At 42.3% G+C, this 21,329-nt stretch overlaps 1 protein-coding gene across 3 annotated transcripts; it reads right to left on the bottom strand.

The window, feature by feature from the left end:
• Window positions 1-358: 358 nt before the first annotated feature.
• On the bottom strand, window positions 359-20,205 carry ptenb (phosphatase and tensin homolog B). 3 transcript variants are annotated; one of them, XM_048233718.1, is made up of 10 exons: window positions 19,427-20,205; window positions 8,949-9,033; window positions 8,101-8,145; window positions 7,733-7,776; window positions 7,187-7,425; window positions 6,446-6,587; window positions 4,943-5,011; window positions 4,199-4,365; window positions 3,746-3,967; window positions 359-888 (listed from the first exon to the last, which is right to left on the bottom strand). In XM_048233718.1, exons 1-10 carry the CDS (start codon window positions 19,503-19,505, stop codon window positions 709-711), a joined length of 1,272 nt encoding a protein of 423 aa, XP_048089675.1. In that variant the 5' UTR covers window positions 19,506-20,205; the 3' UTR covers window positions 359-708. The 3 variants fall into 3 exon arrangements, with proteins under 3 accessions (XP_048089675.1, XP_048089677.1, XP_048089676.1); XM_048233720.1 differs by lacking the exon at window positions 19,427-20,205 and adding an exon at window positions 9,239-11,054; XM_048233719.1 differs by lacking the exon at window positions 4,943-5,011.
• Window positions 20,206-21,329: the final 1,124 nt, after the last annotated feature.

Below are 21,329 nucleotides of genomic sequence, written 5' to 3'. Positions count from 1 at the left end.
TACATATTGCCGTTTCTGATGAAAACAATCTGAAAGAGATTGTGTTTACTTGCTGCACTCTGTCCTGTTGCGTATAGTTTGGACATGGACAAGAAGAGAGAAAGGGGGAGGGGAGAAACAAAGAGAGAGAGAAAAAAAGAATGAGCGATAGAGCGCACATATGAGAGAGAGAGAGAGATAGATAGAGCGAGAGAGAAAGAGAGAGCTCATGGAGCACTGGCCTTGGCATGGAAAGGAGACGGAGCAGCGAGTTGTAGCTTTGTTTTGACTGAGTTGTCTCCCGGCCCCTGATCTCCCATCTCCTGATTGCGTGATTAGTCCCCCCCCCCCCCACTCCCACCCCCAACCACAACCACGTGACATTATGTACATAATAGCTAGTGAACCTTTATGACTGAGAGCCGGTGTCCATACTTGCACATGAGCGAAATGGGACAAAAAGTAAAAAGAAAACAAACAAACAACCAAAAAAGCAGGAAATGAAGAGTGATTGGTCGAGATTATTGTCCCTACAAACCAGTGGCCATTTTCTTGTGACAAACTACCTCAGTCTGGAAAAGAAAAAAAAAAAAAAAAAAAAAAGGTACTTGCTTTTTCAGTTCATATTCAAGTTTTCTCCTTTTTTCAAACGTTCAGGGTTTTTTTGTGTGTATATATGTCTCTTTGTATGCATGTTTATTTTTCGGTTATTTCCCCCATAAAAAATATTCAGACTTTCGTTATCTGCTGCTCCTCGTCGAAGGGTTCGTTATCAGCGTCAGAGTCCGTGGTGTCCGAGTATCGGTAATGGTCCGGCTCATTGTCACTAGCGTCCGGCGTGACTGACGTGGAGGTGCTGGCCTCAGAGTTGGACGGCTCTTCCACCGTCTTTGTGAAGTACAGCTTCACCTGAGAGCAAAGACCAGACGCAGTTAATGACTAAGATGTTAGGTTATGTCAGCATGTCCTGTCATTCTTGCATAACACAAACCAACCACTCACACCTCAAGCTAATTAATTCTGTTCACTAACTCTGGTGTTAGTGCTGAACTTAATTGGTCATACTTTACATAGTACGCATATCTCCCAACAGTCTGGAAGAGAAGTAACATTTTATGAGTTAACTACAGCACAACCATGATGTAATGATCTGAAAGGATGCAGGAAAAAGTGCCACCATCAATGACATTGCGGATATTACGCATAATTTATTGAAGTCCCGCAATTTTAGCACTTATAATTTGGTAAATTTCTGCATTTACAGCAACGTTTCTCTAATAATGCACCAGTGTTCAGGTGAAGCTATTGAGCGCGGATCTACTTGAATTGAACATACAGCGCGCGCAAAAGTAGGCCTCTCAAGGCCTACAAGGCTACGACCCCCTCTGCAGTTACAGCATCTGGCACAGAGACAGGTTTCATTATTGCTATGACCTTTCAGCCTGAGAAAAATCATTCCATGGAGTGCTAGCTAAATCGCAGGCCTGTACAGTATCAGAAGTGTAGCCCGCTCGGAAGAAAACACTAGAACCCGAACCCGCAACAGTAGTGCCCGTGACTGTGTTAGCTATCCTCAGGATCCTCAGACAGGTAACGCTCACGTTACGTATGAGGCAACATCTAAACGTCTAAAGCATTGACCGTGAGACTCAGGCAATAAACAAATCTTACACGACCTTGTGCTAGACATGACATTTATGAACAATGAAAAACCCCAATGGACTAAATATTTGAACTCATGTTAAAAACGCTAGAGCGGGAAAAAACGGCAGTTTATCCTGAGAGAGGGAGGGATAGAGAGAAGGGCCTGCAAAAGAGGGCAGACAAGGGAGGAGAGAGATAGAGAGAGAGAGAGAGAGAGAGAGAGAGAGAGAGAGAGAGAGAGAGAGAGAGAGAGAGACACTGTTGTTCTGGGAAGAGGCGGGACACCCAAACACAAATAAATGCTCTGCAGGTGGCCCTGTACATTTCCTCCTGTATGCATGTTATCATGTAAATGGAAGACATGGCATCAAATACCACACCATCATGGATATGTCAGTAAATGGCATCTGATGCCTTAGTAAGGCATCATACTAATGTGAGGTAATTACCATGCATAATTGTCAAAAGCAACAAGAGAGAAGTACTAACAAAACCAAAACTGTATAAATCCCCCCCCATTTTGAAAATGTATTTTAAGCACTGCACTGTAACAGAAGAAGTAATGGGACTTCTGATACAGGTTCTTATCAAGCAGAATGAAGCCAGGCCCAGGTCATGACCGTCTCAGTTTCCTGTTAACCATCTCAGTGGAAGAGTGAAGTGAAAATGGAAGTTACAGAAACTAGTCTACCACAACCTCCGATTGATCACGGTCAGATAAAACAATCATCTAGAGTCATTGTACATTGAAACACACACACACACACACACACACACACACACACACACACACACACAAATACAATCAAAAGTAGATACATTAAGCCTCGAGGAGTAAGTAGCTCAAAACCAGCCATCTTCTAATTATAGGCTGACAGGCTCGAGTTGAAGTACATGCAGTCCACAGATAACAACTATCCAAAACCAGTTCATTCATTCAGCTGAACTTGCATAGAACCTAGTTTGTCTCGTCTTATGAAACCAGGAGCAACTTTGGGGGGTATTCCAAGTGACAAACCTAGGTAAGTTAACTCAGTAAGGGGTAAACCTCCTACAACAAGAGCCCTATGGCATTGTTTTGTTACGAGAATGAAGCCATACAGCTCTTCTATTAGGAGGTTTACCACTTACTCTGAGTTAACTTACCCAGGTTAAGTCACTAACCCACATACTTGGAATACCCCCCAGGCCTTTTGGTAAAACCCGAGTGTGTGTCAATCTTTAGAGGTAGTCATAAGTCATGCAACGATCACAGAGGTTAGTTCCTCATGTCCTTCACAGACAATAAACAAACACCAAACCAAACTCATGTCAATTTCTTACACAATTTGAGAAAGCTCTTTTGGTCAGCTAACACTATAAAAAAAAACACACCAGAAAACTCATGACACATTTCGGACAGTCAGAACTGAAATGCCACTAAAACTGTAATTGCGACACAACAGTGGTTCCCTCACAGCGTCCGATTCAAGGTGTTTTCTAAATAAGCGCCGTGGTGCATGCCTCGCAGAGACAAATGACTCAGCAGGTCGATGTACTCGAGAGAAAACAATTTCGCACAATGTCCAAAATCACAAGGGCTTCCCAAGAGTTTGAAGAGTTCCAGTTGACTGGGGGAAAAGTCCACAGATATCCAAAATGAATGTCATGTCTGAATCCAATCGTGTAAACAAAAACTGACGAATGTACACATCCCGAAACGATAAGCACCTATTTCCCCTTTCAGGGTTAATGTCCCGACAATACGTTTCGACTGGGGAAGTAAGGACGTGAAACAAAGATTACTCATCAAATGCATACCAAGAGCTGCGATTCCTGTTTCCTTGGAAGGCAAGAAGTCCCCAAAGCAGCAAACATCAACAGGGAAAAACACCTTAAGCCTTCACATCCTCTTTAACGGACTTCTCTACGGACGCCTTTAAAAACACCACCGTTAAAAGAGGACGCACACATAGGCTTAGCATTTTTGTTGTATTGGTCCTCACAGTCTTTTAGCTGTAGCTAAAAAAAAAACGACTGCTAACAAACTCTAGTGTTCATACAGTTCTGGCATTGTAAATGGGATATGCCTCGGAGCAAGTATCGAGGGGTGAGGGGTGTAACCAGAATGAGGTTCACTCACCTTGAAGTTCGGCGAGAAGTATCTGTTAGCCTTGTCCTTGTTGGCCTTGTCAAGGTCATTCTTGGTCAGCGGCATGATGAGGTAATCCCTGTCATTCTCGCCCTTCTCTGCCGGCGGGAGGCTGTCCAGGTCCTTCACCAGACCCCCGTTCTCCATCTTCTCATAGTTCTCCTCTGGTCCAGGGATGAAGAACGTGTTCACCCAGAAGTGGAACATCTTCTCCTGGAACAAATAAGAACACAGAAGGGGACAAGTGAATAAACTGAATGAACTGAATGAACTAAATGAGCGGTCACAACAAATAAATCCCAGATAAGGCCATAAAACACACATATTGACACGGAACGTTCCAGAAGAATTATATAAATCAACAAATACATAAATGCATAGTATATAAAGTTAAAACTGCACAAGTACCCTTCAGACTAGAATAGAAAAAACAAAGCCACGTACCTTCTTCATCATTTTATTTTGCTTATGGAAGAATTCCACCTTGATATCTCCACACACAGGCAGAGGCTGAGGAAACTCGAAGATCATGTACTTGTCCTCGCGTCGCGTGTGAATGGGGTTCGAAGTGTGGATCTTCACTTTCAGCTGGTAGACCACAAACTGGGGATCTGCAAAGGGACGAAAGGGAGAAAGAAAAACACCACCATCAACAAGACTTGCTTGACGTCAACCACGCAGAATAAAAAAAAAAATGTCAAGAGGACAAATAAATGTCAATTATCTGCAGGATGCGCTATAGGAGTTTGAATAAATAAAGAAACAAAAATGGATAAATTTGGGTGAGGAGAGGAAAGAAGGACAAACAGTATGGCTGCCAGAAGTATTAAGTGGCAGAAAAGGACCTTTTTGTGTGAGCAAAGAGAAGGACATGCTTAAGGGTTCTATTCTGAGAACAAGCTGACCAAGCAGACCTCCTACTTGCAGATGGAGGATGGGGCTTTCATTGTAGGGTGAGGGGGGGGGAGGGTATGAGAAGCAGGTTCTATAAAAGGTTTACTTGATTGATTGATTTAAAAAAATGGGAAAAGAAAACATATTCCAACATTCAACTGAACCACTTAGTTTTGAACTGAAAATGATGGGGGAGAGGGGAAAAATATGATAAAGGTGAAACTAAATGAAAAATAATAATAAAAAAACAACCCAGAATATGATAGTTTTTAAAAAAAAAAAGCAGATTTTTACCCCAGTGCCAATTCCCTTTCCTGAAACCATGGGGATTCTGCTCGTTCTTGTTTTTAACACCAGTCTCCCCTTAGAGAGAAAGAAGGAGGTTAAATCGGGCAGTGGGGCCATCACTCCGGCCCAACAGAGGGTGCTCGGTGAGATGGGGCAGGTGAAGGATTCTGGGGAAAAGGCTTTGTAAGTACACACACACACACACACACACACACACACACACACACACACACACACACACACACACGTGGCCCAGGCCTTCATAAACAAGGTGCTGGGAAAGGCTGAAAAGTGGGACTACTCCTGGGCTTTTAAAAACATTAACTCCCATGTAGTGCTGTGCCGAGTTTATACCATGAATCTGGTGGGATAAGTGACTGACTGCTGTTTGGAACCTCAACACTTAATACCAGTATTGCTTTTGGAGGACAGGTGATCCACTGACCAAAATAACAGCTTTTTGTCTGACATAGTCATAGGTAAAAAAAAAAACAAAAAAAAAAGTGAGCGGACTTTAGGTGAACTAGGTGTGTGAATTTACGTGAGCGTGTGTGTTGAAAAGACTGTAATAAGAGTGTGTGTTTAAGTGTAGGAAAATGTGTGTGTGTAGGCGCGTTTAAAAGAGCCAAAAAAGTGTCTGCACCAAAGTTTTTCTAAGGGTGAAGTTGCCAATGTCTCATGTGTTTGTAGGCTGCGGTTCCACTCTGTAGGGACACGACAATGAGAAAGCCAAAGCATGATGACTCCGCAGGAATGATTTCTTTCTAATTTAACCGACAAGGTCTGCTGTCGTCACTCACTCTTCACATCACACACACACACACACACACACAAACACAGAAACCCTATCTATGAGCTGAGGGTGGTCCAGATCACCAGTCTAAAGACTTGGCAAAATCAACTTTCATGAGGTAAGCACTCCAAGTCCAGTCTACAGAGATTGTAACCAATGACTACTCCAAAATTACAAGTGACGAACAAGTGACCGTGGAGAACAGTATTCTTTGCCTAAATTGTCACTCCCAGTCATAAACAAATAAATGAAATGGACACAACATTGCTCTGAGCACCCCCCCCCCCCCCCACCCCACCCCACCCTACCCCACCCTTGCACAGGTTAAAGGACAAAACGCATGCAGATGTGTGTCAGACAGGATAGATCAAGAGCAAAGTCGACAGGAGGGACTGAAGAAACCAACCACCCAAAATTAAAGGAGAATTCACAGAGTACTGTCAGTACGGAAAAAAGACGATGCTACCTAGCTCGAGTTGCTGCAGCTAACAGCTAGAGCGGCCAGGCAGCTACAGTGCTACACTCTGGGGCCATGTTTACATTTACACTTCTTTTCGTACCGACAGAACTCGGTGACCTCGAGAAACAGAGATCTATGTGGGAAAAATTGCCGGAGTTTTCGCTTAAAAAAAGGGCTTAGCAAAGACATTGGCCAATAACTCCGTGTGGGACGGGGTGGTGGTTTAAACCACGAAAGAGAGAGGTGAGTCACTTACTGCAGGTGCCTCCACTGAACATGGGTACGGTCTCAAAAACCATCTTGTGGAAGAGCAACGCCACGGGCTTGTACTCCAGGTTGTTCTTCAGCAGGTAGTTGTAGTAGTGGACATACCGCCTCTGGCTGGGGATAGTAACTCCCTGTGGCGAGAGGGAGTTTGAGGAGACACACGTCAAGATACGCATATCACACAAAGTTAACACACAGCAAGAACGTAAAGATAATCTGTTTACAGATTAAAGGTGCTATAATCAATAATCTATCTATCTATCTATCTATCTATCTATCTATCGGATGGTGAGGTGATGTAAGCTGTATGTGTCACAATTTTTTTTTTCTTACAAGCCATGTTACATTGCTTATAGCACCTTTAATATAAAAGTTGGTCTACTTATCACATGTGGCTCACAACCTAAACTGAATGAAACTGTGTACACAGTGTTTTTTAAACCACAACTGTTGAGTGAGAACGCACTGGTCAGAAGCTTATGGCTATTTGGTAACAAAGTACAATCTCCAAAGTGCAGTTGCAGTGTGCTTTTTGGCATACACCTTTATCTTAAAAGACTACAGGCATGATTGGGCTCTGACCATTGATCCCCTGACCCTTCCTCAGACAACTGCAGACTCGAAAACAGATCACACACCATTCTCCGCAATCAGCTGGTGATTTTTTCTTACTTCAGGACCTCACTCTTTTTCCCGTCAGGCACTTCGCCGGACACCCGCCCTTGCTCACCTTCTTATCTCTGGTCCGAACCTCGCCGTAGAAGTCCAGTGCCTCCTGGGCCTTTAGGAACTTGCCGCGGTGCAGCAGGTACGCGCATATCATCACACCGGTGCGCCCTTTTCCCGCCTTGCAGTGGATGGCAGCTACGTGATTATCGTCCTCGCTTAGCCACTTGTCAAGGTCTTCACAAAAGGGCTTAATGAGCTCCAGCTGTGGAGGATTATGGTCCTCAAAAGGGTACTGGGCCACTACAAGGACAAAAGAAACACGGAGATCCTTTAATACACAGGTGGACCAACAAAAAGAGCTGGTTTTACAACTTGACAGTTGATTACGATCATTGTTTCATTCAATGTGAGAATTCTACAGTAGGAGCAGGCTTCAATCTTTTCTTTTTTTTTGTTTTGAAGTGTGCTGGGCCAAATTTAGATTAATCAGAATCGGAGAAAAGGCGCACTAAAGAAAGCCCTACGCGGACATGTGCTGTATGTAGGATTGTTGTTTGCAAAGTGTGGCCTTCTCTCCTTTTCTGTATCATTCAGTATCATTACTTACCACGACAATTAAATTTGGAAGCATCATAATTTCTTTCAGCGCATCTAAGGCAAGGAAGAAAAGTACAAAACATCAGATATATATTCAGATACACATACAAAACCTGCATTGCATGTAAATATAGACAGACACTCATTCAGACACTGTAGATGCGTTCAGGCTAATCAAGATGCAGGGGGAAGCCAATCCTCATATAAAATAGTGTCCCTTGCCTGACCACATGGAACTGATAAGGCTGCATTACAAAACTTTTCAGTCACCAAAATGAAAAAAATGGATAGAGGAAAGTTTCTCCCCTCCCCTTCTCCCCTTTGACATAGTATTTACAACTTGTATAGAAGCTTCAATTGCATGCATTGTATACTTACAGATTATAGATTTTATAATGATTTTTATGCTTGGAGTCTAGAAACCTGCAGAGACAAAGGAAGAAAATAGTGACAGTTAACATTTGAATTACGCAATGTTTACTATTCTTGGTATCAGACATGTACATCCTCTAAAAACACCACTAAGTATCCTACACCTCATCAACACTTGTTACCGCAGTGAGCATGAAGATAATAATCTCAACCTCTGACGTCAAGAGTGGCATTAGAGAAATGCAAGACTAACAGACAGATGTTTACATCTGTCTTTGCGAGTCCATCTACTGTATGTGTGTCATCACAAATAAATATGTAAAGAGACCATGGGTTTGCGAAAGGCAATATATATAAACGTTATCATTTATTATAAAAAGAGAAAAGTCTATAAAAAGAGTCAAAGAGAGTCATGTTACAACTGCAGAGGAATTAGCCCCATGTTAAAGAAATCTAAGAGAACACTAAATCACAAGGTGTACATAACTTGACTGGACCATCTTCTAATTTAAAAAAAATCTTGTGTATGGTTTGGTTGCTTCAGATCAGTAGATTGTTTTTAAGGAGACAAGCGACCAAATTGAGGTTATCATAGACTTTTAGATGTGTCCTCGTGGTGCAGATAGGGAGACTTGGCATGCCATTGTAGATAACCATTTGGTTTTGTTTACGGCTGCCAGACTGATTTCAGTAGTAAACAAATAATTAGATGAATTTCTTCTTGGAAGATTGGAGACGAGATAAGACGAAATGTGAAATAAAAACGGTGTGACGTTACCCTTGGGGTTGGAGCGTTTTTTAGAGCCGTCTATTTTTGGAGAATCTGATAGGGAGGAGAGAAGAAGAGGACTTACCGTACGACATCGTCTATGTTGTTTCTGTACACCCCCTCGATTCTCTGGGCAGGAAAGCCCATAGCGATTATGTTTGGATAAATATCTGAGTGGCCGTTAAGGAAAAGCACAGTGAGTAAATGGATTGCTGGATGTCCGAGGACAAAGCAAATAAACATGTCAAATCTCAGGTCACAAGAGGTATAAAAATAAGTATTTTCAAAACAATACTGGTTTAACAAACAATAGTTCTACAGAAATTAATGGGCACAATCATAGATGCATCCTAACATTTTTTCAACCCAGGATACCTTAATGCAAGAGTTACTGCTTCCAAGAATTCAAATTTGTAGAAAATCATTACAGAGAAAACTACTGCAACTTCTTGGAATGCATTCTTTAATACGCAATTTTCAAAATAATAAGGGTCTGGCTGGTCCACTGTTTGCCCTAACAGTCTAACTGCATCCCCTGGATACATCAGAGAGAGCATTTTTGTATGTACAATTGCTATGATTGTACAGTAGGCCATATTGCTTCACAGATCCACAGATTACAAAGCCACAGACACACATAACAAGACCACACAGCCACACATAACTAATGTCATCACAGCAGTGGGTCTGATTCACACCAGGTGAACTTTGGACAAGGATTGCTGCTGACCACCCACAATGTCCAGAAGACATGTTGAAAAGGAACCTTATCAGTGGAAGCACGTAGTTTTGCAATGGATTGTGGGACATCGATTGAGCAACAAGTTGGCCCGCTTGTAAAACATCCATGTCTAACACAGCGCATGTTTGGATGCCAATTTCTAGACAGTTTATTTCTGCCGAATGATTTTTCCCCCCCAATTCCCTCCAATTGCCCTCTTTTTCCCCTCCAATTGCCCTCTTGTTCACATGACCCGTCAACAGAGGACATTCTGACTTTGAAGCCAATTCCAAGACTTCATATTCTACAACTTTAACAAAGATATATTTAGCTGAGCCTCAGAGCCCATATCAGCAGCTAAACTGAAACATCACGAGTCAAACGTTTCTTGACATCCAAACTCAAGACTGATCATATTGATGAAAATCTCTGCTTGCTCGATAACGTCAATGTGCCCCGCAACCAGTGCTGAAAGTAACCCGTTACAAAGTAATGCATTACTGTAATTCCACTACTTTTAGTGGTAACAAGCATGTAACAAAGTATTTGTGTAAATCAAGTAACGCAATAACAGTTACTGAAATTTACATGACTTCGTTACTTGCGTTAATCTGTTGATCTTGAATGAATGACTGCAGACAAGACGACAGACGCACATTTGCTGCTTCTGATCTAACGCCTCCCGACCTTAGCCGTGTTTCCCGCGATTGTGTGGCAAGTTTGGATTGCAGATGTATTCTTTACAGCAGCCTCCTTACATTCCTCCTTATTACGAATTTAAAAAACGCAAGAGTGCACTACAGTAACAGCGCATTGTTGTTTAGCTCTCTGCTCTTTTTCGGCTATTGCGCAAAAACCTTGTTATATCAATTTCACATTCTTACAACATAGCCACAACACAACACCAATAGGCCTACATATATAGCCTTGGCACAGGCCAGCACACATTTAACTCGAGAGGAAAATGTGGATTTCACTTACCAAATAAAAAAAACCTCCACAAATAGCTTACAGCGACTTCAGCGAGTTATTTGCACGACTGGTATGTTTACACCGGAATTGACGTCCACGGTGTTATGGATTCATTTGCCTGCGACGGAACATACAACTTCTCTCTGGAACACCTTATTTAGCTGAAGAGTAACAGGTTGAGCACCACAACCTTTTGTATAGTGTGCGACAACATCCCCAAACCCTCGGATGCGCATTAAAAATTATTTCGGTAGGTCAGTCACTTGTGCAGCGCAGGCTTTTCCCAAACTGATGGTGCTTAAAATGCTGTACAACTGTGTTCAAAGCAGGATGAGGACAACCTAAGGTTGTGTGTGTGCGTGTGTGTGTGTGTACAAAATTGAGCAGCAATAACCACTTGACCAATAGGCCATTTAACATTGTTTCACATTGCATCCCATTGAACTCATTCCATGTAGCCTACAGAAGGATTGCAATAATAATGATGATGATGATGATAATAATAATAATAATAACTTATTACTATATTGCAGAATTCAGTGTCAGTGCACCACCATGCAGTAGTAGTAGTAGTAGTAGTAGAAGACTAGTAGTAGGCAGGGTACTATTCCTCAATTTCCTGTCTGAGTCCAGAAGCAAGTTAGCTATTAAAGATTTTCAGTGGCTTTCACACAACTGGTTAGACATCTTCTTGACAGGTCAGGTCATACTAGTGCTTGTCTCTTTGTGCAAAAAAAGCATACTTGCATCCAAGCATGCAAACATGCCTCTTAGGTCTTAATGTGTCATTTTGTCTGTTGCAACGCAAACACACCACACAGGCTTATCTGGATCAAGAGGTGCACCTTACCAACACGCAGTTGGTGAAACCCCAGAGAGAGAAGCAAGTTCACAGTAAGCTCATAGCGTACTTCAGTGGTGAGTTTGGCAAGCCCCTTGCCTCACACCACTTCCTCAAACAAGTTCACAAGGTGAACCAACACTGGAACATGTCACTGATGGGTGACGTGTGTGTGTGTGTGTGTGAGTATCTACAATTTACTTCTGTAAAGGACCAGAGGAGTCATCTGGTATTCCACTAGGCTACACTTACAATGCTTCAGTGAGAACAGATTGGCAAGGAACCAGACTAGGGGGTCGACCAATTATCGGCCAGGCCGATTATTAGGGCCGATATTTAGCATTTTTATAATAATCGGTATCGGCCATTTTTTCCACCGATAAGCCGATACTGAAATCGATAAAGAATGAAACGCGCTACTTTGTCTATAAAGCGTCTCTCACTCCCTGCATTTGCTACTCTGTAGTGAAGAGCATTGTCCCGCTCACTACACTGTCTGATTTGTTAGTTAGCATGAATGCAGCCAATCAGGATCGAAGACTGAACATAGAGAAAGTTTCTCACTGAGGCAAACTAGGGATGCACGATATATCGGCGGCCGATATATTATTAGCCGATAAGTGAAAAAATGAAAATATTATCATCGGTCCGATAACTGAATTCTGGCCGAGAATTTGCGCCGATATTTTTTAAAGTCCTAATTTAGGCCTACGTAAGGTCCGTCTGGCTACGCTGAGCTAGCCTACTTGAGCTTGGTTGGCTATACTTTTTCCTCAATATAATGTCAGCGGTGTGAATGTATTTCACCACTCTAACAAAATCTGTGGATATGCGTTCATTTGGGAATCTGTGCATCTCAAAATCCTTTCGTGAATGATCCGCCATTTAACCTTAACAGAGCGGAGCTCAGCCCTATCTAGAGCCGTCTTGTGCTGGTGTGTTTGCACTTTACCGCGCTGGTCGGGGAAACAAATAAACAAACTCATTAGTGGGACGAGTACATAAGTAGGCCTAGTTCTAAGTTGTGTTTTAGTATTATATTTGCATTACTTTAGCTTGGGTTTTGTATTATTACCTAGAAATATGCTAACCATTCGTGCTTCAGTTCCAGACAGGTCATCATAATAAGTTATTAAAACCTTCGTGGCTAACGCCTTTCATTTCTGCTGCAGCAGATTGTGCGCAACAGAGTAGACGGACATAAGATACAGTCTGAGGAGTTGCAGCTTTATTCAGTTACCCGCAGTTGAAACTAAACCTAAGTTTCCATCACAAACTCAGATTTGGTCGCTATACTGTAGCTTATTCCAAGCTGAGCCGTTTATGAGCGTTTAGTCCTAAATGAAAACGATTCAAACTCTCTAGCCACTCACTCGCAATTCTTTTGATACACAATTGTCTATAAACTTGCATCACTTGCAAGTTTATAGACAGGTTCACTTAAAGGAGCCACACATACTGTAGGGCTAGGCTACTGTTATGTTGTTGACTGCCGTACTATTGAGGACTATTACGAGTTCTGTCCATTATTTGGTGGTAGGTAAAATTACTGCAATACAATTATGCTTATTAAATGCTTTCCCCAAATCACTTTTCACAATTGTTTTTCAAGAGTAATAGTATCGGTTATCGTATCTGTATCGGCCACAACAAACCAATAAATATCGGTTATCGGCCCTAAAATTCCATATCGGTGCATCTCTAAGGCAAACTGTGGACTGGGCTTCAGTTGTAGGCCTACGGAGCTATTTTTCGAAGGTAAGGTAAGGTAACCTTACATTGCTCTTCCAAAATTAATTCAGTGGAAATGCATGGATTCCAGTTTCTTCCAGTAGCAGCAACTGGAATCCATGCATTTCCCCTAAATTATTTTTGGAATCTGATCCCTTATCATACCTGTTCATTCTTACTCATTGCTCGACTTATCGTGACTAAATTCAAGATGCTTGCAAACGCTAAACTTCGTGAAGATACTGTCTGTATAAATCGTCTTGTAAGTAAACTACCAGTGCTTTTTCAAAGTTCTCAATGTCTCGTTTTAAATGTCAGGGCCCTCGGAAGTCTACCAATGAAGTGTGGAGATACATTGAGCCTCGTAAATGGGTGTAAAACAGTGATTTATTTGCATGGCTAGCCCGATGCGAAGCACCACTATTGAAAAAAGCTGTTGGTAGCATCGGCTAACTAAGCGCCAGATTTTGGAGTGCAGGGGACAAGCCGAGATGGGCTATGAGACATACGTTCACACTCGGTATCATGTTTCAATACACTTTAGGTCAATATCACACCGTAATTCTCCTTTAAATGCTTTTGAATGAAAATTTTGCAGCATATCGCCTTCACTATCTACCCCCCTTTTTGACAAAAGACATATCGGTTTTACATTTCGGTTATCGGCCTCCTGTTTTGGTAATAATTGATATCGGTATGGGCCCTGAAAAAAACATATCGGTCGACCCCTAAACCAGACACATAGAAATGACCTGCTAGAGCATACTCACGTTTGCAATGAGCCAACACACATATCAGCCTGGTTCCCCATTCACAGACAACATGCAACAGATACCGGCATGCGCCAAATCACAACATTGTTTTGATAAGTCACATCTGTGGCATTTCCAGGCACACTTATACACCCCCTTTGCAAAGAACCCCTTCAAACACTCCCCATTATAACCACATTTCCCTCTTCTCAACCCATACGACTGCTCACTTCACCCTGTGAGAAAAGCGTCTACTAAATTCCATAACTATAAGTCAACTTTAACTTTTAACTTAACTACCAGCCCAACTCCCATCCCTCCCACTCCCAGGCTATCCAGTGCGGGTCCGAACTGTACTGCAGGGCTGTGGGAGCCGGGCGACCAGATGGCCTGGGCCACGAGGACCTCTGGGACAGACCTCAGTGCTCCGCCAGCCCACACAGAGGCACCTTATAAATCACCCGCTGCCCAGGGTCCTGGTCCTGGGCCCGGGCCCAGCCACTCGCCCACTCTCTCCTTTCTCTACCGTCCACAATGCCTCTACCCCCCACACACACACACACACACACACACACACACACACACACACACGCGCCTATACAAACGCAGAGAGACGCAGAGAGACGCACAGAGATAGACACACACAGAGAGACAGACACACACATCCTGATCTCTTCCTCACCACCCCACATCCTGAGAATATCACCCTTGCTGTTGTTCTGTTCTACATCCATCCAATCCTTAAGAGTCTTGTTCTCAATCTCTTTGTTGGCCTGGCCTACTCCCCATCACACGTGTGTCTGTGTGTGTGTGTGAGAGTGTATGAGTCAGTGTGGCCGCGGCCGCATGGAGACGTGCAACAACCAGACCGCTTGCGCCACGCCAACCCCCTGCTCTCAAGGACTTTGCCCAAGCCTCAGAGCGAGTGACAATCTCTTACCGACAGGCCGTGGATTTCGAGGGAAATGAACATCGACAGTGACTAACCGGCGTGCCCAGGAGGTCTGGAAATAGACCAAGTTAAATGTTAACACAAACGTTTGGCCTCGGTGTCCAATTCCCTTTGCAAAACCTGGAGTCTTTTTCACCAGAACACATAGCCCATTCAGAGTCGTTTTCCTCTGTTCTTGAGCACTTTTTTAGAGGCTCTGTTGTAAATCATCCAAGAGCTATGACACACCATTCTAGATCAAGATCTTCATTTCTACCAACCTTATCGTTTTTTTTTTTTTTTTTTGTCTGGTCTGTTCACTTAAACCCATATCAGGCTGATCTCAAACTGAACTTGTCCCATGTCCTGCGCATACCATGTGCTTCACCACTGGACTCTCTACATATTACGTAATGTGCACCATGCTTTTTTTTGGTCAATTCATGCATTTTCACAGTCTTGCGTATATTGTAACACATGCAGTTGTAATGTGTAACACTCCATAGCTGCTGTTCAATCACATACAATGCCATACACATAACCAAAGCGGCATGATGCAGACTGTGCTAACAAGCAACATTAGCCTGTTCACCTGTATTCTAGCATATGACTGATGATAAGGTGCCTTAGAAGTGACACGTCTAAAATCAGTCAACCTTCAAGGGCTTTAACTGCACTGCAAGTCTACAGCACATAACGTCAATGACTTGAGCAGTAAAACCTGTGGCCTACATGAGGCTCAATTAAGTAGCTTTAAGTCTGCCTGCAACACATTTGTTAAATTATTACTGACATGGCACATGAATTAGACTACTATACTGCTCCAACTCAGTGTAGGCGGTTGCCTAAGTCTTGTGCTAAGGTTAAGCCACAACCTGCATTAACGGCTTCACAGCGGGTTAAACTGTGGTTGACTCACATTCTTATTTGCTACGGGGGTGGGGACACACACACACACACACACACACACACACACACACACACAAAAAGAGAGAACAAAATGTATCCAGTTTCTGGCGTTGAGACCCATCACAAATGCCATGTTTTGCAAAGCACTTAAAAATAATCAGCAGAACATGCAAAACACTTAGTGCACTTTTTTCCCTCAGCCATTTGCCCTTACCTCACCTCCCTCAAAAAAACTGTACCATGCAGCTATGCATCTGTTCTCCAACCAACCGTCTCACCTTGCGCTTGCTCTGCCCACTCTGTGCAGAACCTACACACAGAGAATTTACAAAACTCCTCGTCGCATCAAATACCAAACGCACACTAAAAATATTTGAAAAACAGTATAACGTACGTACACGTACACGCACACCAAAAACTCGAACCAGTGTGAGGCTATTCATAGAAGATAAACAAAAACTAGGTGACAGACACATAAATTATACTAGATCTCGCATCAAGACTTAGGACCAGACACTAGACAACACACAGAACATAAGTACATAACCTAGGTGGTGCACAGGCATACATATAAGCAGTTCCATAGGTATGCAAAACTACAACATCTCTTCTTCCTCTGTTTTGATACGCTTAAATGCAAAGCCTCAAACAGCAGAAATTAAACTGTACTCTGTGTGTGGGCAAGTTTAAAGGCAATATGCATATGTCCCAACATATCCTAGTCGCTTTGGTTAAAAAAGCGTCAGCCAAATGTAATGTAATGTAATGTAATGTAATATCCTTCTAGAAGTATAAATGTACAAAAACACACTCACTCTCTCTCACTCTAAACCAGAGCATGGTGAGGTGATTCAGAACCTGTCATGTGTTCTTTCAAAGCCAGCTGGTGATACATCTCTGATCATGGTTGTAGATAGACTGGTGCTATGTTATGACATCACTCAAGGTATGCCAATAGGAAATAGTTCAAAAGGAAATAAATATACAGCAAGGCATCAGTGTCTTCTGTCAAGACACTGATGTATACATACACTGCTCAAATAAATTAAGGGAACACTTCAATCATACACTGGATCGGTACTCTGACACTATTTGGTTCTGAGCACAAGTAAAACTTTTGAGGCGAGTGTTTTATTTTGCAAGCACTGTCAGACATTGCGAATGTAGTTTGAGAACGGAGAAAAGGGTGGAAGGTTTCAAAAAAATATGTTTTAACAATTGTGGAAAACTGTGTTCCCTTAATTTTTTTGAGCAGTATATTCTTACACTGAGAACTGAGTGCTAACAGCTTGGGAAGAACACTGCCTACTTACGGTCCTTTTGTACCATGCGTGTTTTCTTACCATCTTCCTACTCACACACAGAGTCAAACTGTGAGATGGGATGACAAGTTTGTCAATACTTCAACAAGCTGTGCAAAGACAACAGACCTCTCAGCCTTGGTCTATTAACTGTAGCTCAGCGCGCTAATTGACAAGACAGATATAGCAACGGCTTCATAGCGACCACTGTCAAAAACGGGAAATGATACTTTTCACATCACCTCAAAATCCAGACCGTCTGGACGTCAAAAGATTCACAGGCAGACCAATGTGACAATGCATGTTTACCACCGGAGAAGAAGCAGCTGACGCACATTTTATATAGTTAGGTATGGAATTAGGCTTATATCAGTAACAAGCAACTGCTAATGGGCAATATATGCATCACCCATTTGTAGTATTATGACAAAAGTGTGTCCCAAGGCATAGCCAGATACAACATCCTGAAAGTTAACCTGAAGCCTGAATGTTTGAGCGCAACTTTTTGTACAAGGGAGGCCTACTGCTGACACTAAAAAGCACCAAAATGTAAAGAGACAATTATGGATATCTGTACTCAAACCACTCTACCACCAAACACCACAAATGTGTGTGTGGATTTATGATGGCAATCTGGGAAAACGCTTAGTGGGGGATATTCTTAGTCCTTCAGTACATAGGGCAATTATATGCATGGCCATAACAACAGAGGGGACTTGAAGCTTAAAATCACAAGCAACTTCTTAAGACAGATGTTCAGACATTTATTTCACTGCCTCCTATGAGAATCCCTTGTCTCCAATGACACAACCATACCAAACTGCCAAAGTGCTGGTAACCATTACTGTGACCGAACCAATGGACATACATAACATAATATCAATATGGTGTTCATGCCATGTACAGCCTACCGCTCAATAATGATTCAACACACAGAGATGAGTCCAATAAGACACTAACACACTTGCCAAATCACCATTTCACTGACTGCTTCACGGTGCACAGACAAAAGCAAAGGCTTATTGTGCTAAAATGGTACAGAGCAGGACTTTCTTTCATGCTGTAGCACCTGATTCATGTAGTTTGATAGTGTATCATGGTAAAGACACACAGAGTCAAAATCGTCAGTTAAAGCAGCAACATCGGCTTGGCAACAGGAAATTGAGAACACATTCAAATCCACACATTATGGTGATGCTATACAGAATTACTTGTGCCCATCTTACAGCACACAAGTGCAGCCACATCTTTGTCACATCCATCATTTTCACTGCACTTAAGGACAAAAACCCTTTCCTGGACATGACTACAGCTGCAAAAGAGTATTCACATACGTAAAGAATTATATGTGTACTCCATCTAGCCTATTAATCTGACCACGTACATGAACAGCACCAACATTACATCATCACCATCCAAAAAAATAAATAAATAAATAAATAAATAAATAAATAAATAAATAAATCGACCAACACATGATATCCATATTTTTTCAAGGGAAATAGCCGACTGACTGTTAGTAGCCTATTGTCGATGCAATATGTAATCCAAGTGCTATATGACCCATCTCGCAAGCCCCCCCCCCCCTCCCCAGCTGGGATGCTATTTTCTGCGAGTTGATGATGCAATGGTTCTTTGTGTAGCTGGCCATGATTGTCAATTTCCATCTAATCCAATGCATTATGTAGGCCATCATATTTGAACGCACCATAAAATATAAACCATTAGTTCAACCTCCTGCGCATTACTTCAGGTAATGCATAGAATGAAATATTTACTTATACACAACATATGAAGCTGTTTGACTACAAAAAAAAAAGTCCTTCACAAATGGCATATGAATTGCTAGACATTTTCAAACATAATGTGGGCTGCTGAATAGAGAATCTGATTTGGAGCAACGCATCTCTGAAGACTACAGCCTACAGTACTCCGAGCTGTCAGATAAGACTGGTCCCTACAATTGGCAGCTACCTCACCACAAGTAGACCACAGCGTTAAACGACTTCAGATTTCAACCCTTCAGATAAGCTAGGGCTGTGTTTCTGCCTTACCTTATCATACAACCAGTACTACCAAGTTCACATAGTTGACATGTCACAATCAAGCATTAATGTAGCTCAGTCTGCGAGATAGGCAGATCACTAACCAAATTGATGAACATACATTAACGTTACCTCTCTGGCTCCTGTTAAATCAAACCAACAGTATTAGAGAACGCTGACAGCACTGATAAAGCTAGTAGGGCTAGCTCCAGTAACGATAACCATTCGGGAAAAGCCATTAGGTGAGAAAGTTGGGTATTACCTCCTCATGGAAATAACGTAACGTTAACGTTACAGTCAACGTTACGTTACAGCTAGATAGTGTTAGATCAAAAATAAAGACATTTCAAAAGAGGATACAAGTCAAGTCCAAGTCAAATCCATCTTCCTGGTATCTTCTCTTGTTTCTACTGACAAACTCCTTTATTATCGCAGCCATGGTTCTGGCAGGTGTCCTTGGGTTTGCCAGTTTACTATAAAGTACTGTGTTTTATTAAAATGCCTTTGCTTGGTTGATTTCGCTGTCCCGTTGAAGTCAATGGTTATGTTAGCTAGCTCTTGCTAGCTAACTGACGTTCAGGGCTATTAACGTTAGCTAGAATGGCTTCTGCTGCTGGCTCATAAAGGAAGGCCACCGCAGGCCCGGCTTCCAGGATCCCACAAACTGGCTTACAATCCTCCAAGTGAAAAGGTAGACAATCCTCCAAGTCTCGCACCGCAATAATTTGAAAGCACGCCAAGTCTCTGAGACCGTCGCAGCCGCCGTGATTGAGCTGCAAAGGCGGAGAGGATCCTCTCCGACGGTCCAAAGCCAGAACTATGACAGACGACTTGCACACACGTACCGTGGCTCTGGATAGCGACTGGCTAGCTGGCTAGCTCCATAGTTAGCTAGCACGTATATTTTTAAAAAATTAAAAAACGAATTTACGCTAAAATACCTCCCATCGAATCATCCACGGTCATAAAATTCCAACAAATTTCGGGGTTGATTGACAGCCTCCACCTTGATGATGAAAATGTGCTACTGTATTTCTGACGAAATCATTTTCAACGATTTTCCATGCATGTCCCCTTTCCTTTTCTTGTTTCTCCGCTGCTCTCAAACTTCCATCATGGCTTCCCATAGAAAAAGGTTAGATTTGGTCCCATTCGGTCTCAGTGCTCCTCCGCGAAAATAGTTCCCTTAACAGTACGTTCTCGGGTATAGTTATGGAAAGATGATGACAGAAATCACGTGTTTCTTAAATACTTATGGAAATGGATACATTGAAGTATCTGAGCCACAGACAATCTGAATGAGACGTAGTTTTACATTAATGAGATTTCTCATCGATGGCGGAGGGACATTTACGCAACACACGCGATCTCATTTCTCTCCCAGAGTCACGTGTCCGCAACTGGGGAAGTTTCCAATATTTTATCTGATTTTCACACATTTACCGTAACGCTTTATTTGCAACATTCATTGTGTGCTATGCCATTGTCTTGCTTTTTATGTCCCCCTTTTATATTGTAACTTATGCAATGATGGTAGTCGAATCATAACTAAGTTATGAAATAGGCTTACTAGTTAATTGTGAAGTGACTGATTTCTATGGGATATCTGCGACTGTTATTTCAAATGCTTCATTTGACTAACCTGCAATGGGAGCCAGGAAACTAGAGAAGTGCTTACGCAAGCAGAAAAAAAGTAAGCCAGTGCGCCAACTCGTAGGCCTAATGGCGCTGGTGTGATTTCGCTGTACTGCTCTAGTTGTCAGTAAAAAACATTAATTTAAGTGCGGGATATACATCACATATCTGTACTGTAAAGTGTGTGCTTGACAAACGATTTTTTGCAATCTGCATAAGTTGCTCTTTTCCCCTTTAGTAGGGTGGGACAGAGGTGGAATGTTTTAGCCGTGGCAGAAAGTCAACTATCGATTCGACAGCGCCATCTGTCTGGGACACAGAGCTAGATTTCCTAGACCTAGACGTCATTGGTGTGGAGTGTGTTAACACCTATGGTAAACACACGTTTTGGAAAAAAATAACGTAGGTTTTGTCATATGTGCGGGCAGACACAATGTAGTCAAGTAAACGTGTCATTGGAGTCACACACACATAACTTAAATCAGACATATCGAGGCCACTGTGTTTATTGTCACAGCAGGCAAATCCTTCAAGCATACCAACATCATGACCTGTAGGCTATTCAGGTTGACAGAAAGTGTTCAATAAACACAACTGTACTGTATGTCATTTGGCTATGTGGGAAGAA

The sequence above is a fragment of the Alosa alosa genome, chromosome 22 (assembly GCF_017589495.1).
Source record: "Alosa alosa isolate M-15738 ecotype Scorff River chromosome 22, AALO_Geno_1.1, whole genome shotgun sequence".
In the NCBI taxonomy this organism is placed as follows: domain Eukaryota; kingdom Metazoa; phylum Chordata; class Actinopteri; order Clupeiformes; family Clupeidae; genus Alosa; species Alosa alosa.
The sequence above is the reverse complement of the archived record's forward strand: the minus strand, read 5'-3'. Positions and strand labels throughout refer to the sequence as shown.